This window comes from Tympanuchus pallidicinctus, unplaced genomic scaffold (assembly GCF_026119805.1).
Source record: "Tympanuchus pallidicinctus isolate F22 unplaced genomic scaffold, pur_lepc_1.0 scaffold1, whole genome shotgun sequence".
NCBI lineage: Eukaryota > Metazoa > Chordata > Aves > Galliformes > Phasianidae > Tympanuchus > Tympanuchus pallidicinctus.
This window is the reverse complement of record NW_026294618.1, coordinates 39,664,949-39,682,032: the sequence shown is the minus strand read 5'-3', so window position 1 is coordinate 39,682,032 and position 17,084 is coordinate 39,664,949. Positions and strand designations below refer to the sequence as shown.

At 33.6% G+C, this 17,084-nt stretch overlaps 1 protein-coding gene across 3 annotated transcripts in view; it reads left to right on the top strand.

Annotated features, from left to right (window-relative positions):
* Positions 1–17,084, top strand: part of ASCC3 (activating signal cointegrator 1 complex subunit 3) — a 257,468-nt gene that overhangs the window by 187,213 nt on the left and 53,171 nt on the right. For all 3 annotated transcript variants that reach the window (XM_052685015.1, XM_052685110.1, XM_052685166.1), the window contains exons 27-32: positions 1,480–1,646; positions 1,760–1,905; positions 2,008–2,128; positions 4,052–4,194; positions 13,685–13,822; positions 13,924–14,044. In XM_052685015.1, coding sequence (XP_052540975.1) covers positions 1,480–1,646; positions 1,760–1,905; positions 2,008–2,128; positions 4,052–4,194; positions 13,685–13,822; positions 13,924–14,044 — 836 coding nt within the window. The remainder of the gene's footprint in view (positions 1–1,479; positions 1,647–1,759; positions 1,906–2,007; positions 2,129–4,051; positions 4,195–13,684; positions 13,823–13,923; positions 14,045–17,084) is intronic.

Sequence of the window (17,084 nt, the reverse complement as noted above, 5' to 3'; positions counted from 1 at the left end):
CTCCTTACCTAATCAAAGAAATGAGAAGCAAAAGAACAGCCCATCAAGTATGGATAAAATCTACAGAATGCTTTTGAGTATTTCAAAATAGATTTTGCTTGTATATAATCCTTCAAATTTCTAATAGTTAAGAAATTTTAAAATGCTATCAGTAGTCATTGTGAGATCAAAATCAAAAGTGAAAAAAGAGGTACACTTCGATGTCTACCTATTTTCATTCTCATTATTTGCCAGTAGATCAAATATGAAGCTGAGACTTCTCTCAGCAGTGTTCTTGTTAATTGAAACTGCAATTCAAAATAAGTATTTAATGGAATCCTGATCTGTCAAAGATCTTGTAGAAGTTATATGAACCATATACCAGCATTCATATATGGTCTTTCTTAAATAAAGTATGGAATATGGATTTGTTCCTTGGCCTCATGAATTTCTTGCTGATCTTCACAGGTGTTGGAGATCAGCTGTTACTTTATGTCATATAAGGACTACAGTCATGTTGATGTTTTCCAAAATTATACTTTCTTGAGTTAAAAAATATATGTATATATTTTTTAAAGGATATAATGCCTTTCACTTTCCTATATACAGATTTTTTGTGAGTTAAAACTCAAAGCACACCTTAGTATTCGATAAAAGAAGGTACTACTCAGTGTACACAAAATTACCAGTGAGATTCCTGCTGTTGTCATAGCAGTAACTTATTTACTGGCAGCACTTGTTTAGTTGTTGCTGTTATTTAATGATGTGTGAGAATAAATTATTTATTTCATCATTTTAAATTATTTTCAGGTGGTATTTCCTTTTTGAGATTGATTTTAGTATTTGTGACTTAATTGTTGACAGAAGAGGCACTTTACTTTGAGGGATTTTTATTAGATGTATATGTCAAATGTCAAAAATATTCAGTCTAAAATGATGGATCTCAAATAGTGTCGGTAGAAATTGAAAGGATAATAAAGTAAAACAGCTGGAAGAATTCCACTAATATTCCCCCAGAAGTGACTTCAGCATAATTTCTGCTCTACTCTTGATGGAGCTTCACCAACAAATGCAGATATGCTACAGTTCAGCCTCATTATTCAAACCAGAGATCTACACACATCAGCAGGCAGCAACTTGTTTTAGAAAGCTTTTGTGCTATGACAGGATGTTGTGAATCTCATTGTAACATAATGTTTCTGTAGTATCTTCATTTTGAAAAATAAGCAATATATTTTTTGGGACTCATATTTACCCTCTTCATTTTTTGTAGTGTTGCAAAGGAATGATATTTGGTATTTATGTGGTATTAGCTTGAAAAAATTTTCATCTCAGAACAGCTTTGAAAATCTTGTTAGAAGTATTTGGTCAGAAACAATCTAATTTTGTATAATTTTGTTTCTTCTCTCTTTTAAGGATTAATGTTTGAATGCTAAGATGTTCTGAAGCACTATGAAGCCAGTTTTATGTAGTTCGAAAAAATATTTTTCTTGATTACAGGGTTGTAGAGTTGACTGGAGATGTGACTCCTGATATGAGAGCTATCGCTCAAGCTGATCTGATTGTTACTACCCCAGAGAAGTGGGATGGTGTTAGCAGAAGCTGGCAGAACAGAAGCTATGTTCAGAAAGTTTCCATTCTCATCATAGATGAAATCCATCTGCTAGGTGAACATAGTTTTCTTTCTTGTTATTTTTTACCAGAATCATAGCTGAATTTGAAGAACTGTGCTTGCACTTTTTTTTTCTCTCTGTTTTTCAATGTACTTTACATTTACTAGGGGACGAGAGAGGCCCAGTACTGGAAGTCATTGTGTCTCGAACAAACTTCATCTCATCTCACACAGAGAAGCCTGTGAGAGTAGTTGGCTTATCCACTGCATTAGCAAATGCCAGAGATCTTGCTGATTGGCTAAATATTAATCAGGTATGAAAAATGTTTCAGAAGACGTATTTGTGCTGCAGGAAAGCAAAACAGTGATTTATAAGATAATTCAGGATTAAACTTGAAAAAAACGTTTTCTTGCAGATGGGTCTGTTCAATTTCCGACCTTCGGTACGTCCAGTTCCTCTAGAGGTACACATTCAGGGGTTCCCTGGCCAGCATTACTGTCCTCGCATGGCTCGCATGAACAAGCCTGCATTTCAGGGTAAGCAAGCTCCCAGACGTTTTCCCTTTTTATGTATAAGCAAGATTCTGAGCACTTTTAGCAGTACATTTGCAGCACACTTACGGCATGTATTACTGTCTGTCCTCTTGGCATGTATACGAGGAATCTGCATCTGCTAATGACCCAAAGCTATTTGTCTGAAATGTAAAGAGCACTGCACATGCAACATATAATGGTGGAATGTAGTGTATTTAGAACATAAGAATAAAATTAGTACTAATGAAGGGAAAATAAAACATGTTTCCTTTTAATGTTTGACACCATAAAGAAACATTTGTGTAAAAATATTTGAAATTTAGAAAGCAGTAAAACCATTCATATTATTAATCTGCTGAGGCTCTTTCATATGGACCACTGTATGTAAGCATTAAAAAATTGTAAACAGAAGTTGCAAGTCAGGCTAACCTCACATAATTCTAGTTTCAAAGCAATAACCATAAAATTCAAAATTTGTAGTGCATCCAGATATGCTTCTGTTTCCAATTTTTTATTCGCAACAAAACTAGCATGCAGGATAGATTTAAGAAAAACTCTTACATTTTATTGGAACATATTTTATCTTGGTTGCATAAGGAATATTTATTATATCAACTAAAAATAACCTCCAGTATAAATTTTCTAATGTGAACTGTTGTTGATTCTGAGGTGACATTTGTGAGGTGACTTTTTAGCTGCTTTAATTATCCTTATGACAGAAGCAAAGTATTGATTGTGGACTAGAGACCAATCTTGGCAGCTCAGATTATTTACACCTCCACAAGAGCATTGTACAAAAACACTAATGAACAATAAATCTGTCTTGGGCTGTTATGCCACACCTGTTCCAGAAGCAACAGAAATCCATTAGATGCTGGGCTTTTAAAATCTACAGATATACTGGCATATATAATTGTAAGGTATAAATACACATTGATTATCCTTTTTCAGTAATCTCACAATTATATAGAATGTGCAGGATAGTATTCATAACTGAAAAATGATTTGTAATGTTGTACAGTATGAAATAATTTTCAGAAATAATTCATTAACAAAATCGATAGAATGAGTATTACATGAGAAAACAGAAATGGATTTGCTGAAAGCATATTCAATGTACATACAACTGTCCAGACTTCTAGTGCTTGTTGATGTTAAAAAAAATCTGTAGACTTTGTCCCCCACTTGTTTGCCACGGTGTAGTGAAAGCTATAACACTTCAATTTATTCCTTATTCCTGAGATCATAAAAAATTAGTGGAACCTGAAACTTTTGAAACATGGGCAGAGCAAGAAAATATTTTTTAAGAAAGTCCTAAGGCATAATTGGTTTAAATGTGTCACAGTAATTAATAAACAACATTTCTTTGTTCCATGATGTCCACCATAAGCTATTCAAAGGTTACTCTCTGCCATTTAAACCTTTTTTTCTATTTTTACTGCATTGAAATTATATTTTGCAGGCAGACCTGAATTTATGCAGTCTGTAAATCAAGTCAAACAGAAAGCAAGTTTTGGGCCTTAATGGCACCTAGCCAAGGACAACATAGCCTAATAGCTTAGAAAAACATAACTTATTTATTGGGCTAAGACAGAGAAATGCTCAATCTTTGAAGTCTAGAAAGCTTGTCCAGCTTCTGTGTTTCATTTTCTTTTTTTTCTTTATTCTTTTCTAATTGCTTCTCTTAAATTTTTATATTAAAATGATACCAAAATAACAGAGCAAATTAGCTCAGATTCAGCTGAGCAATTGTGTCATTTTTTATTCAGAGATGTTTCATACTCAGTTGTTTCTGTCTGTCAGAACAAGAGGAGCATCTATCAGCAGAGGTATTACAGAGTATATCAACTGTGTAGGTATTACAAGCAGAATTTGTGGGTTTTGTCATTAAAGAGCCCAATTCTCAAGTTCTGTTTTTCTCAACAGCAATTCGAAGCCATTCTCCAGCCAAGCCTGTTCTTATTTTTGTTTCATCCAGACGTCAAACAAGGCTTACTTCCTTAGATCTGATAGCTTTCCTAGCTACTGAGGATGATCCCAAACAATGGCTGAAGATGGATGAAAGAGAGGTAGAATAATATTACCTGAATTAATTCTGATTTTCTGCTGTCTTATTGATATCCATTTGAAAATAAATTAATTTGAAAACAAAGGGTGATTTGAGGGTAAATCTTGAAACAGGTGTTTCAAGTGTGTATTAAAACTAGCAGTAAGGCTATTTAAACATCATTGCAAGGTCTGAATTTAGAAAGCGAATTATTTTGTTTTTCCTGCTCATATATTCATGCCAGTTGCATTGTCCTATACAACTTACATCACATGATACAAGTCTTTAACATAAATACAAAACATACAAGGAGCAGAACTGTGTTCTCCCAGGTTTACAGCCAGAAGACTGTGGCATGTTGCTGTTGAATAGGAATTTAAACCAATTTTTTTTCATTGTTTTTCTTTTCATGCAACATAATCTTTAATTACATTTTCTTGTATTGTTTTTCCTAACAATTCTTTAATTTATTGAAAAGAAAATGTTCAAATAATAAATATCCATTCAGTATTCTGTTTTGTTTGCATTCTACAAAATGTATACTAAATTTTATTTAATGATCTCTGTTCCACACCTGGTCTGAATACAGAACTCTTTATTTCCTTCTGGATTAGTGGTAGTGATTCCATTTTCCATCATTGCTTTGGAAAAAAAGTTGTTCAGATTTCCTATATTTTGGAAGTTAACTTTCTCTCACCTACTGCATCTGAATTTCTGTGTTACAACCAAAACACAGCAAAATGTGTGGCTCATAACTACTGTGTAAAAACTGAATATTCAAGTTATGTGAAACATATATTTGTATACCAGAAATTATATTCCAAAAGTATAGATTTCTAGATAAGAAAGAACATTTGCCTTTGCTCTTCACAAAACAAAACAAAAAAAAAGGATATTTTTCTCTGAGATAAAGCATAACGTTTATGTGCTGCCTACCTTGGATGGATTTTATAGGAGAAAATGGATGTCTTGGCTGACAAACTGCTAGTACTAAAACATGTCTTAATCTAATGTTGCTTTTCTAATTTTACAGCTTCCATTTAACTTGCTTTCTTGAGTTTCATATCAAAATTATTACTGCCTAATAGAGCTTTCTAGTACCTTGAAGTGGTTTGCTGTAGTAATCTCACCTACAATTAGAATACACAACGTGCAGCTTGCTCCGTATGACTTGCATTCATCTGAGTAGCTTCCCCAGGTCCTGTGAGCCCCCTACTGTCCCAAAAAGAATCATATCTGAAGGAAGGTTCTTTGTTTATGCATGAGAGTTCCTGTTAAAAGTATTTGAATATGTGACTTCCTGTCTTGTACCCTGTTAGAGGCTAGATATTTTCATCTGTTTCAGAATATACCTCTGAAGGTTTTGAAATAGGAGCTGACAAGGGCAAACAGACTGTCTATTTACTAGTTTGATAAATTGGCATATGATTTGTATTTGAATTAATAACCTGAATGTTTGGAGCATAACAAAGATGCTTACCATATTATTGAGTTACAGTTATGTAAATACAAAACACTGGGGATTATGTCCACAGTTCTAATGTCTTACCAGTATCTTGCATAAAATAATTGTATGAAGTTACGAAGTACCTACAAGACCAAGTGGACATTGCTTTAAGTAATCAGGGAACGAGTTTATAGTTTTGTGTTTCAAATGAGCAAGCTGCATTAACCTGAATTTCATTTATCATTGAAGCAAAGGACAAAACTATGGTAATGCAACATGCATGTATTGCTTACTTCTTTATATATTTACAATATATATATGTATATAAATATAAAATAGATATTATATTTTTAATTTAAATATTCTAACTTTAAGTTATATTAAATTCAAGCTTGAATTAGGTGAAATACGCAAAAATCTCTTTATTGCTATATAATTTTTTACATACTAGAACTAGTTAATACCTTCTCTACAGAAGGTACAATAGACACTACCTATCCTCAAAACTTTCTCACATAATTCAAGTGTTTCTCAAGTCCATATGAGATAAAAATGGACCAGTTAGAAAAAAGAAATCATTGTTGTCTTTTAATCATTTTTAAAGCCTGGCAGTTTATGTTTGTCTTTTGTAGACCAATTTTCATTGAGGGGGACTTAAAGACAAATATCTTAATGTGAAAAACACTAGTAGTTGTTAATTGTGAAGTGTGTTGAGATATAGGAAGTTTTTCATAAATGGGTGTATACAGTGTTTACAGGCTTTATGACTGGTCTTGGCACTCTTTCGTTCATCCCTATTTGTACGATATTAATTTAGATCAATGTAAAATTCTGTCAAGAAAACATTGGTTGTATTGATTTGATTGTGTAATTTATTTTGCTACATGATGCCCAAGAGTTGGGCATCATGCTTATGTTATGCTTATATGTATGCTTATATGCTTAACATATGCATTATGCTTATGTTAGCTTTCCAGTAGGCAGGTTTTGTAAGGCTACTTTGAATGTTCTAAGTAATGCTATCCATAATAGCATCTGGGAGAGTCATACTGAGGTAGACACAAATTCTTAGAACCACTGAAAACAGTTCTTCTCTGTTAGCCAGTATGGCATCTTTTCAGCTGTGGTAACAGAGAGATTCAGGATTTGTGAGGGATTGGAATGGGAGAGATAACCCAATGTTTTGTCTTTGGTGTGTGTTTATCAGCTGGATTATCATCTTAGTTTCCTTCATCTTCTTTGTAGATCCTGTAGTTTACTGAATTTCTCTCTGCTGTGGTAGCCCCAAACAGGCTTTCATTTGCATCTCCTATCTATGGAAGCCCATCAAGGCTTCGTAAAACTCGTAAAAATTCGTAAAAATTCGTAAAACTCAAGATTACTTCTCTTCCCAGTCTTCTGGGAAAGTAGTAACAGGCAAAGCTGCCTTCTCTGCCACACAGTTCCAAGTATCAAGTTCAGATGATATTTTAATTAGTTATATTTCAAAGGACATGAACTTCTGTGAAGCTTCTGGAATACATATCTGTGTATATAAATTTACATACAGGAACAAATTTTCATCTATTGCCACCAAAGTAGACAGAAGCATACCTGCATCATGAGGAAATCACAGATCTTCTCTCCCTTAAAGGAATCAGTGGTCTAACAAGTGCAATTGAATTATAGTTGAAAAGGAGTTTTATTCTACTTCCACCTATGAAAAATGTATATTGCCAACAATTCCATTCTGTTTTGGAGAGGATTCTTCCTAGATGTTTTTCCTGGATTTCATGTCTGATGTATAGTTTCTTGCTCCTACCCTTGTTACCATAGTACTCAACTTGTTGAAAGGTATTGAGAATGTTGAGACAAGTCAGTCTTCATAGGATAAGACAGTACTTGATAAAGCTTGTTGTTTCTAGCACTGGTTGTTTACCCTGTTCTGCTGGACTTGTTAATTTACAAAAACAGATCAATTTAATAGATTCTATTCAAATTAGTTTCAGGCTGTATGTATGATTTTCATTAAAAAAATGTACACTTAAATATCTCATGTCTAGTTTAGTCTGAGCAAGGAAACCTCCAAAAATGTGCTTAGGCGTAGCACATGCAAAAATTCTGTTATAGCAGTTAGTTCTTCAGGATTTAAGCAGAACTGCTCACAGTTTGCCGGAAGTAGAGTCTGAGTCTTTTGAAGAGATACGAACAGTTACCTATCCTAGAGCCTTAGAGATGCGTTGCCTTTTTTTTCTTTCTTTCTTTCTTTTTTTTTTTTTTTTTTTTTTTTTTTTTTGTAAAATGCATTGTCCATACACATTCCAAAACCAGCTTTTTATCCCTCTTAAAATGTGTAGTCCAACACAGAGCTTGCTTTTCAGCAGAGTGAAGAAACAGTTGGAGATGCTGCCTTTGCTATTTTTGACTGTTTGCTCTAGCTTCAAGGACTCTTCAGTAGACATCACTCTGTAAAGATCTTCCTCAATATTACTTACGAGGCACAGGTGCATCATGACAGCAGTGCGAATAGGCAGTGCATCTCAAAGAGAAGACTGCCCCTCTAAATTGAGTAATTCCTCTCTTCTTTTTATAGTTCATCCATGTCAGTGGGCCAGCAGATGCCAATGAAAAAATAAAACCTTATGTTTACCCTGCTTTTTTGTGTAATCTTGAGATGATTTATAAATCTGCATGAGTTATAAATCTGCAATTACTAGCTAAAATTCAGACTTCAAGCTGTCAGCCAAGATTGTCATGTTCAAGCTTGTGACCCATTACTTAACTTGTTAAAAGGGACAACAGCTCAGATTATCCTTTTAAAACAGAGTGCCACCGGTTTGTGATGGTAAGCTTGTATGTGATATATACTGCTCTACATCTGGAGCCGTCTGAAGAGGAACAAGCTCTTCTCTTTCTATCGGTGGTGATGGTGGTGGTAGATGTTGCAATCTTTGTAGAATTTCTTAGAATTAAGTTTTTAGTTTGTTTATTTTTCTGTAATGTTTTTACTGCTTTTTGTTTTAAATCTAAAACAAAAGTACAAAGTAGTATTTATTGTTTATTGTTTGAGGATAAAATGCATTTCTTAACAGCAAACAAGCAAAGCATTTTCTGATTTGCTTGGTTGCTTTTAAATAAATTTATTTCCTGGCCAGATATTTGGATTTTTTTCTTCTGATATTTGCACTGCAAGAGAAGAAGTGTACCTACGTTTACAGCTTTAACTTTAACCACAGTGATTTCTGCATTCTGCTCTGTGCATCATTTTACCATCTGCATCTTGTTAATGTTCTTTATGAGACCTCTAGAAATAACCAAAATCCTTTAGCACAAGCATACCTGCTGTAATATTCCATAGCATCCATACCAAGGAATATTCAGCTCCCACTGAACACAAGGGCACTTGACTGAAGGGCGTTCATTGACTCCAAAAGAATGAATCAGGCTCGTACTGATCGCAAGATTTTAGAGATGTGAGTGTATAAACATGTGTGCTAACTGTCTGTGTGTGTCTACAGTATGTGAATATACGCATAGACATATGCCTCAAAGCAAATTAAATTTTACCATAAAGTTGTGTTTTGTAGTGCCGAAAAAATAAATAAATCAAGAACTGTAGGAAAGACAAAAGATGACTTTTTCTTCTCTAACTTTTAAATCAAATAACCTGTTATCTCCACATTATTGCTCTGAAGAAGTGCTGTGCTATCAGACAGGAACAGAAGTATCTGGTCTGTATTATGAATAGATATATTGCCATCTTTCTAATGAAGAGTTAGTTTTAAAAGTATAGATTTTAATAATATATTTAAATTATTTAAAGCTTTTCTTTAATATTTCTTGAAAAATCTTATCTGAAGCGTTCTGAGCATTTTGTGGTGTGTGGGAAATTCCTGGAGTATGAGAAGTCAGATTTTAATTTTTTAGGATGACATATTTTTCTTATCTTTAAAGATCAGGAAGGTACCAAGAATGATTTCTAAGTGTTACGCTCATTATAGAAGATCAGCTTCCTCCTACAAGATGTTGTTTTTATGACACAAAAGTGTGTCATAAAAAATTAACATTTAGTTATAACAAGGAGATGTTTTTATTTCACTTAACATCTGCAGCAGATGTGAAATATGTAATTATTTTTTTAAAAGACTCCATAACTTTCATGATTCTTTTGTTTGGCACATCTTTCTTCTATTGGGCATTTTAGACAATTGATAAGCATTATTCAGTGGCATATGGTCTGAGTCTGACGTGCTTTGAAAAGAGTACAGAGTACTAATAATGAGGATTCTGTGAAAATGGGAAAACCAGCACAACAGATATGCTTTGAGAAAGTATGGGTTTTTAGCATCTTGAAACAATATATCACACTCAAAGGGACAGAATTGGGCTGCACAATCTGTTAGCTCATTCTTGTCCAATCTGGTCTCCTCCTTTCTTTTGGAGCCAGCATTGTCATCAACTTGCTGAATTATACTCTGACTGGAATGTATTTCAGGCACAGGGTAATGTATCTACTTAAATGGAATCCTATCTTTCTACAAAAGCTTTTTAAGTATAATAAATTTAAAAAATAAAAAAAGTTCTATTAGCTTAAAGTAAATGGTTCAACAGTTTACATATGTGCAAGAACAAAGAAAATGACTACTTACTAGTCTGAGAGAAATCTAGCTTGTTCAGAGATTAGAATATACAAGATCAAAATGAACTATTTTTCTATAATAGATATTTTGCAATACTGTATTTTTGCACTAAATGTTTCTTGGTTTTCAAAGATTTTTCGTAAAAAGGTGAAGTCCTAGTCAACTCCATGCTAGAGGAGAGCACAGAAGGGGGTTTTTTTTGTGTTCATCAGGAGATTTGTGAAAAAGAGCAGAAGCTTCTCCGTGTGGGCCCAATCCTGCCTGTTTTGGAGCCCAGGGAAAATCCCTCCTTGCAATAGCTTCCCTGAATCAGTGTTACAGGTGTTCTGTGTTGTTGGGTTTTTTTGTGTGTTTGTTTCCTTTATGTCAGTAACATGTACTTTTCCTTATTTTAAAAATTCTGTAGTTCTTTGACCTTGTTTGAGTTGACGTTGCTTTTTTTTTATTTCGAAAAGAGCAAATGAAGTTGTAACACTGTAGAAAACGTTTGACTTGTTTTATAGTCAAGATGGTGTGTCTGTTTCTGCTTAATGAAACTATTAATTGCACCAGCATTTCTTAATAAAAAAAAAATGATAATATTCTGAAAACTAAATTGACATAAGAGGGAGTTATGTTTTTAAATAAACTGTCATGAGAATTTTAAGCCTTGGATTGTGCCTATGGGTAAAATAGTTGTGTTTATTACACTGATTTATGTGAAAGTAAGAGGTCAGCTAAAAACGACTAGGATTCCCTGCTGCTAAAATGACAGGATAGTAGTACATGTGCCAGCTCTCCTGCTAAGGGTTTTTTAGTTTTCTTGTGGTAAATTACACTGCTTTGCAGGTATGACTAACAGCACCACAGGCCACTGCTGTAATACAAGTCAGAGGGAAAAAAAGCAACCACCGCTGATTGTAAAAGCAAGAAGAACATCTTTGAATAAATTCCCAACTGTGTGAATTTAGGATGTTATATACTTGAAGCTATATGACAAAATGGTTTAGCTCAGGTTCTGTGCTGAAAAAAAAAACTAATGCTGTAAAACTGCATGTGCTGCAGGAGCAATCTAATTGCTCTAGACGAATCCAAATCAGCTAATTGGATCACTGTATTTTCTGGAGGAAAAGAAATTTTATTCATTATTTTCCCAATATCAAATTCTACTCACGTGAATAATGAAGTGAATGTCATTGGAACTGACTTGTTCCCTTACATTAAAGATGTGATTGTCATAGGGTGATGAATCTTGGTGGGGAGAATAAAAATTTAATTTTCAAATCAATTTAATTTTTAAAAGCAATTCAATATATTTTGTCATTTTTTAAACACATAAATTAAGTAAATTGTGAATTAATAATGTCTTTTCCTGATATTTCCTGGTGCTGTTTTCCACTTTTTATCTGACATGCTCATCTCCGAAATGTATACATGAAACTGTGAGCGCTATACTAACACCACTTCATAAGTCTGGGGAGTGTGGGGGGTGGCATTAAGCTTTAAAACATTTGAATATATGGTTACTAATATAGCTGATCAACTACTAGTTACTGCTATAGCTGGTGGTCATAACTGTAGAGAAAAACAGTACACAGGTTCTCGTTTTCTCCAGTTATTTTTTGTCTTAGAAGGAGAAATCTTAAAGATGGGTCATAATTAACGTTCTCTACAGTACAGTCACGGCTACATCCTCACTAGAGAAGTCAAAAGTTTACTGATTTTATCTAGAAAGATAGATTTTATCCTTTAACATATCCTCCTTTCATTCAGTTCTTTTCGTTCTCTTCTGCTTATATACCCTTCTTGTTGTTTCCCTTTCCTAAGCAGACTTATTCCGTCTACGCTTCTCTGTCTATTGCTTTTTCTTCCAGCTTCCTTTCCTTTCGAAGTTTTATAGTCCTTTTTACTCTCTTCTGTGCATCCTTTTCTCTTACACATGCCAGGATGGAGGATAGTGTAAAGAACATCCATACAGCTGCATTACAAAAGAAAATGATATTTCAGGGCTTTCATTAGTTCAGACTGATTGGACAAAACCAAGACTTAAATAATATTTTTGTAAATTTTGCGCTGTCACTTCAACACAAGACTTTTTAAACTGCTTTGTAATTTGCTCTTCCCAACATTTTTTTTTTTTTAAATGCTCTGTATAGACTCTTACAGTCTCTGGCTTTTTTTTTTTTTTTTTTTTTTTTTTTTTTGTAATTTTAAGGGATGCTACATGTTAATTGGGCTTAGGTACAGAAGCAATTGTATTAATAATAGGGTCTGACAATTATGAAACCTAGAAAACATTCAGAGAAACTTACAGTTCTGAAATTGAGAAGTGCAAGACCTCAAAGTGGAAATTATGCTATAGCACTGCAGTTGCACAGCTTTCAAAACTCAGTGTTTCATGATACTCAGTTAAGGTTAGACATTTTGCTTTTAAAAAGAAGGCTTTAAAGTTTAAAGACTATTTTCCTTAATCCTAGCTATACGTCCTAGGTTAACTATGAAAAATGCTGCCTCTAAGTATGCAATATCACTGTGCCACTGCTGGTGGCACCAGGAAACCACTAATAAGAGATGAAGTTTAAAGGTTCCTGGCTATAACAATATGAAAATCACGTAACATAATAAGCGGTCTTCAAAATACAACAATGGAAAGAGTATTGTGGGGTAAAGTCACTAAAGAAGACAAAGTTACAAAGCTTGTATTTATTACTTGTGAGGTGCTTTTTGCAGAAGTAATCTACAAAAATAGTTGAGTTTATTATGGAACTTATTACACGAAAACTTAGGCAATAAATGTAGAGAGTAGTTAAAAGGTTTCCAGATAGTCATAGACCTGAAAGGGGGAGGGGGGGGGGGTTGGGGGGGGGAAGGAAGGAGAGGGATGAAGCAGAAAAATTAACTTTTTATCTAAACTTTTAAATTTGACTTGAAAACATTTTCTACATGTTGGATTTTGCTACTCTCAAAACATTAACTTGAATTTGCATTTCAGCATGTGAATCAAGAACTCTATTCATGGATAATAATTGCAGAATTATCAAATTGTAGAAACATGTCTATCTTTTCATAGGCACGAGAAAAACAAATTTATTTTTCAGGATTGTTGTGTTATTGGTTTCATGGATTTCCTATATTTTTATACCAGAAATTAGACTAACATTAGACTAACACAGAGCAAAATACACAGCATTTGCAGACCATCACAAATTTTTCAGCATTTTGATTTCCTTATCCATTCTGCTTAGTGTATCAATAAAGTCATGTAGCTTTGTGTTTCTCCCACTCTTAATATAGTATTTGATTTTTTAGACTGAAAAAGACTGTTCAAAGAGCAGACCATGTTTTCCTGTGTGTGTAAACAGTTGGGTAAATTATCTTTGCTGTAAAAATAAGATAATAGTAACATTAAAAGTTAAAAATGTCTGAGTGTTCTTTGTTAAAATTTGTAACTATTTGCTCTGTTACAGATGAATGACATTATAGGGACAGTTAGAGATTCAAATTTGAAGCTGACTCTTGCTTTTGGAATAGGCATGCACCATGCCGGTCTGCATGAGAGAGACAGGAAAACTGTGGAAGAATTGTTTGTGAACTGTAAAATCCAGGTATGTTTGTTCTTTGCATCCTGCTGTAATGAGTTTTACATGGATTTTTAAAAGTTGGCTTTTTGTTGCATGTACCTCATTAATCTTTCTTTCTGTTTTAGGTTCTTATTGCCACAAGCACATTAGCTTGGGGTGTAAATTTTCCAGCTCATTTAGTAATTGTTAAAGGAACAGAATACTATGATGGAAAAACAAGGCGCTATGTGGATTATCCCATTACAGGTACTCACATAAATTATGGGAATGCTCATATGCTGAAATGTATTTCAAGTATATGCAAATGATTTGAATTATCTAGTAATTAACCAGTGAGAATACCTAAATTAGGTAGAGGCTAAAATTTGTGAGGATGGGTTTCTTTGTTTAATGTGAGTTGTAAGAGGACTCTTAAGGTTTTATGTGACAAAAAAAAAGTTTCCATTTTGTAAATCTTTTTTCCTTTTCAAGTACTGCTAATGTGTATCATTCAAAATAGATATCAAGGGACAATAAGGAGTTGTATTTAGTTGTCTAGTAATTTGGATAAAAGAAAGTTTTCTCACAAACAATTCTTCATTTTTGAAATATTTTTCTAGAATAGAAACAGATTTTTAACAGTGAACTTACCTGTGGTGCAAAAATTGAGTCTGTGTGTATTAGTACATAAATTTTATGTCATTACTTGAGAATATACAGAAACTTTAACTAATATAGTATCTTCAGTAATACGTCAAAAATAATCAATCAAATGTTTGAATTCCTCATTTGATATAGTCTTCTATTGCTTGCTACCCTCCATTAATTTCCACCTTTTCATAAGCAGCTCTGCAGTGCTTTCAACAAGCTTAGGAAACTGAACACTTGAGGAACTTATTGCAGAGTTCAGACAGGGAGAATATTTGTCTGGATGGTACGAAGCTTGAAGAATGAAGACAAGCTAAATTTATTCCAGGTTTCCTGTTCTGTTTTCTCTTCTCTTTTCATAAGAGAAAGTTTATTATGTGATCCAGCACTGTGCTAGAGATGTATTCACCTAAAGACAATCTAAGTGTTATCTGTAATGTAAATAGAGATCTTGCATCTTTTTAGCCTCTCATCTTTTTAGCAAGAGAAGCTTACTAATGAAAAAAGTTCAAACTGAAAAGAACACACAGGTTACTTCTCTGAATATCCCGTCATGATGTTAATTTAGTGCTTATTGCTCTTCAGGAAACTTGAAATCTATTTCCAGGCTGACTGTCTTGTTCAGAGTTCTGTTATGACCTGGGATCTTAGCCATACACACTTGCATTTTGTGACATACTGGCTTATGTAAACTGCGTACAAACAGCCTCTGTAGAGAACTGGTATTTCATACTTCCTGACTGGAAGAACAGTGGCAACTACTGGATGGGGAAAAGTGCTGAGGAAAGAAACCAACGCATATTTTAGACTTCACATTGAATCTGTGGGACTGTAATATAAAGTAATAGGTAAAATAATGTTTTCAGAAGAAATTGGAAACTCAGTAAACACTGGAGCCTTACTGTGCTGTTTTAGAAATATTTTGTACAAGTACTCACAAAGGCATTAGGAAAGGTTTGTGCTTTCATTGTTTATTACCTTTTTGATTTGAGATTACTTGTGTAGTGGGGTTGTTCAGGTCTTTAGTTTTATATAAGACTTCCTGGGAATTCTAACAGAAGTTAACGTCTACAATTTAGATTTTGTTGTCTGCACTGCAACAGAAAGTGTAGGTTCCTTATTTTATGAAAAAATGTGCTGTGGTTTAGAGCACTTTTAACTTTCTAGAGACTATTCATATATTTGGAAATCCTATGAATTGGTAATACTGTTTTTCAGCAGTACTTAAATGAAAATTTAAAGTTTCTTTTGGAAATATTTCCAAATGTTCACAATACTGTCTTTAGTGCTGCCCTCAAATAAGCCTTCACTGTTCCATCATTAACTTGACTTCTCTCTGCTGAACTTGCCTTTTTGTATTAGGGATGTTTTGACTACAAGGAAGCAGCAGAGTGCAGAATGAATCATTCTAGAGTACTCAGTAATTTCAAAATAAGTAAAAGCTCTTCTTTCGGTGAAGTCAGAGGTTTTGGGGTGGACCTGCTTTTAGTTATCAGACACTTACTCAGCCAGTTGGATAGTATTTGACATTTTGGGAGTTTAGTTCAGTGGTTAAAAGAGCCAAGTAGCATAGAGTCAGTAGAAAAAAATATAGATTTGGAATAATTATGTGTATATATATTATGTGTATATATGGCAAAAGTCATATCCTGATTATTTTTTTTTATTTTTTTTTTTTGTAAATCCATTTTCTATGTGGTATTGTGCAGAATTTAAATCACCATATTAGAGTAACAAGAAGTTTCATCTTCCCCTTTACACACACCTATTCAGAAATATAATTTTCAAATTAGTTCCATTTTATATTTCGTGCTGCTTCTAGATTTACAAAACAAATGAACTGATTTTAAAAAATTAGTGTCCAATGTAGTTTTTGTGTATAACAAGTCAAAGTGTTACTGAAAATTTCTGTTTATCATCATTAGCTATTTCTCCTCATTGTCCATTCCTATGCCATGCTCTATTCTTTCTGGCTTGTCCTTTTTCAACCAAATACGCAGATGAGCACTTGGCCAAAAAGTTTACTTTGCTACTGAGGCCAAATAAATTCTTTTTTAAAATGCCAGGTTCTTCAAATTACATATCCTACAGGTAGGATTCTCTCCCAGAGAATGCACAAAACGTAAGTTTTAACATAATGATTTAAAATTTACTTTTGATCTAATTCCCATTGTTTCTTCCAACTTAAATGCTGAAGGCACCAGGAAGGGATCAGAGGTCTTCTGAGAGGGACAAAGAAAAACCAATGCTGATGCATTTCTCAGATTGTGAAAGGAAACCAATACATAATAAGCATACCTAAACTGGTGGGCAGTTAGCAAGTTGATTGTGTTTTGTTCAAACTAGTATTTTCTGTGTTTCTAGAAATTACTAACTAACTAGTATTTGCAGGTAAGGTGGCATAGGTAAGCTTTACCCTTACCTGCTTTTAAATTTGTATATTGTGATCCAGGGACAACTTATGATGTAAAATCCCCTCTACTCCAATGCTTTTAACAAATATAACTTGTCCTGAATTTTGGGTAGCAGATATCATATCTTTCAACAATTAGAATTTCCCTTTACCATTTTTTTCCTCTAAAACATTAAAAACCAAGAAAATTATATACAACAGAAAGGCTTGTACTAGGTGCATCTTTTATAGTGAAGGCAAGTACTA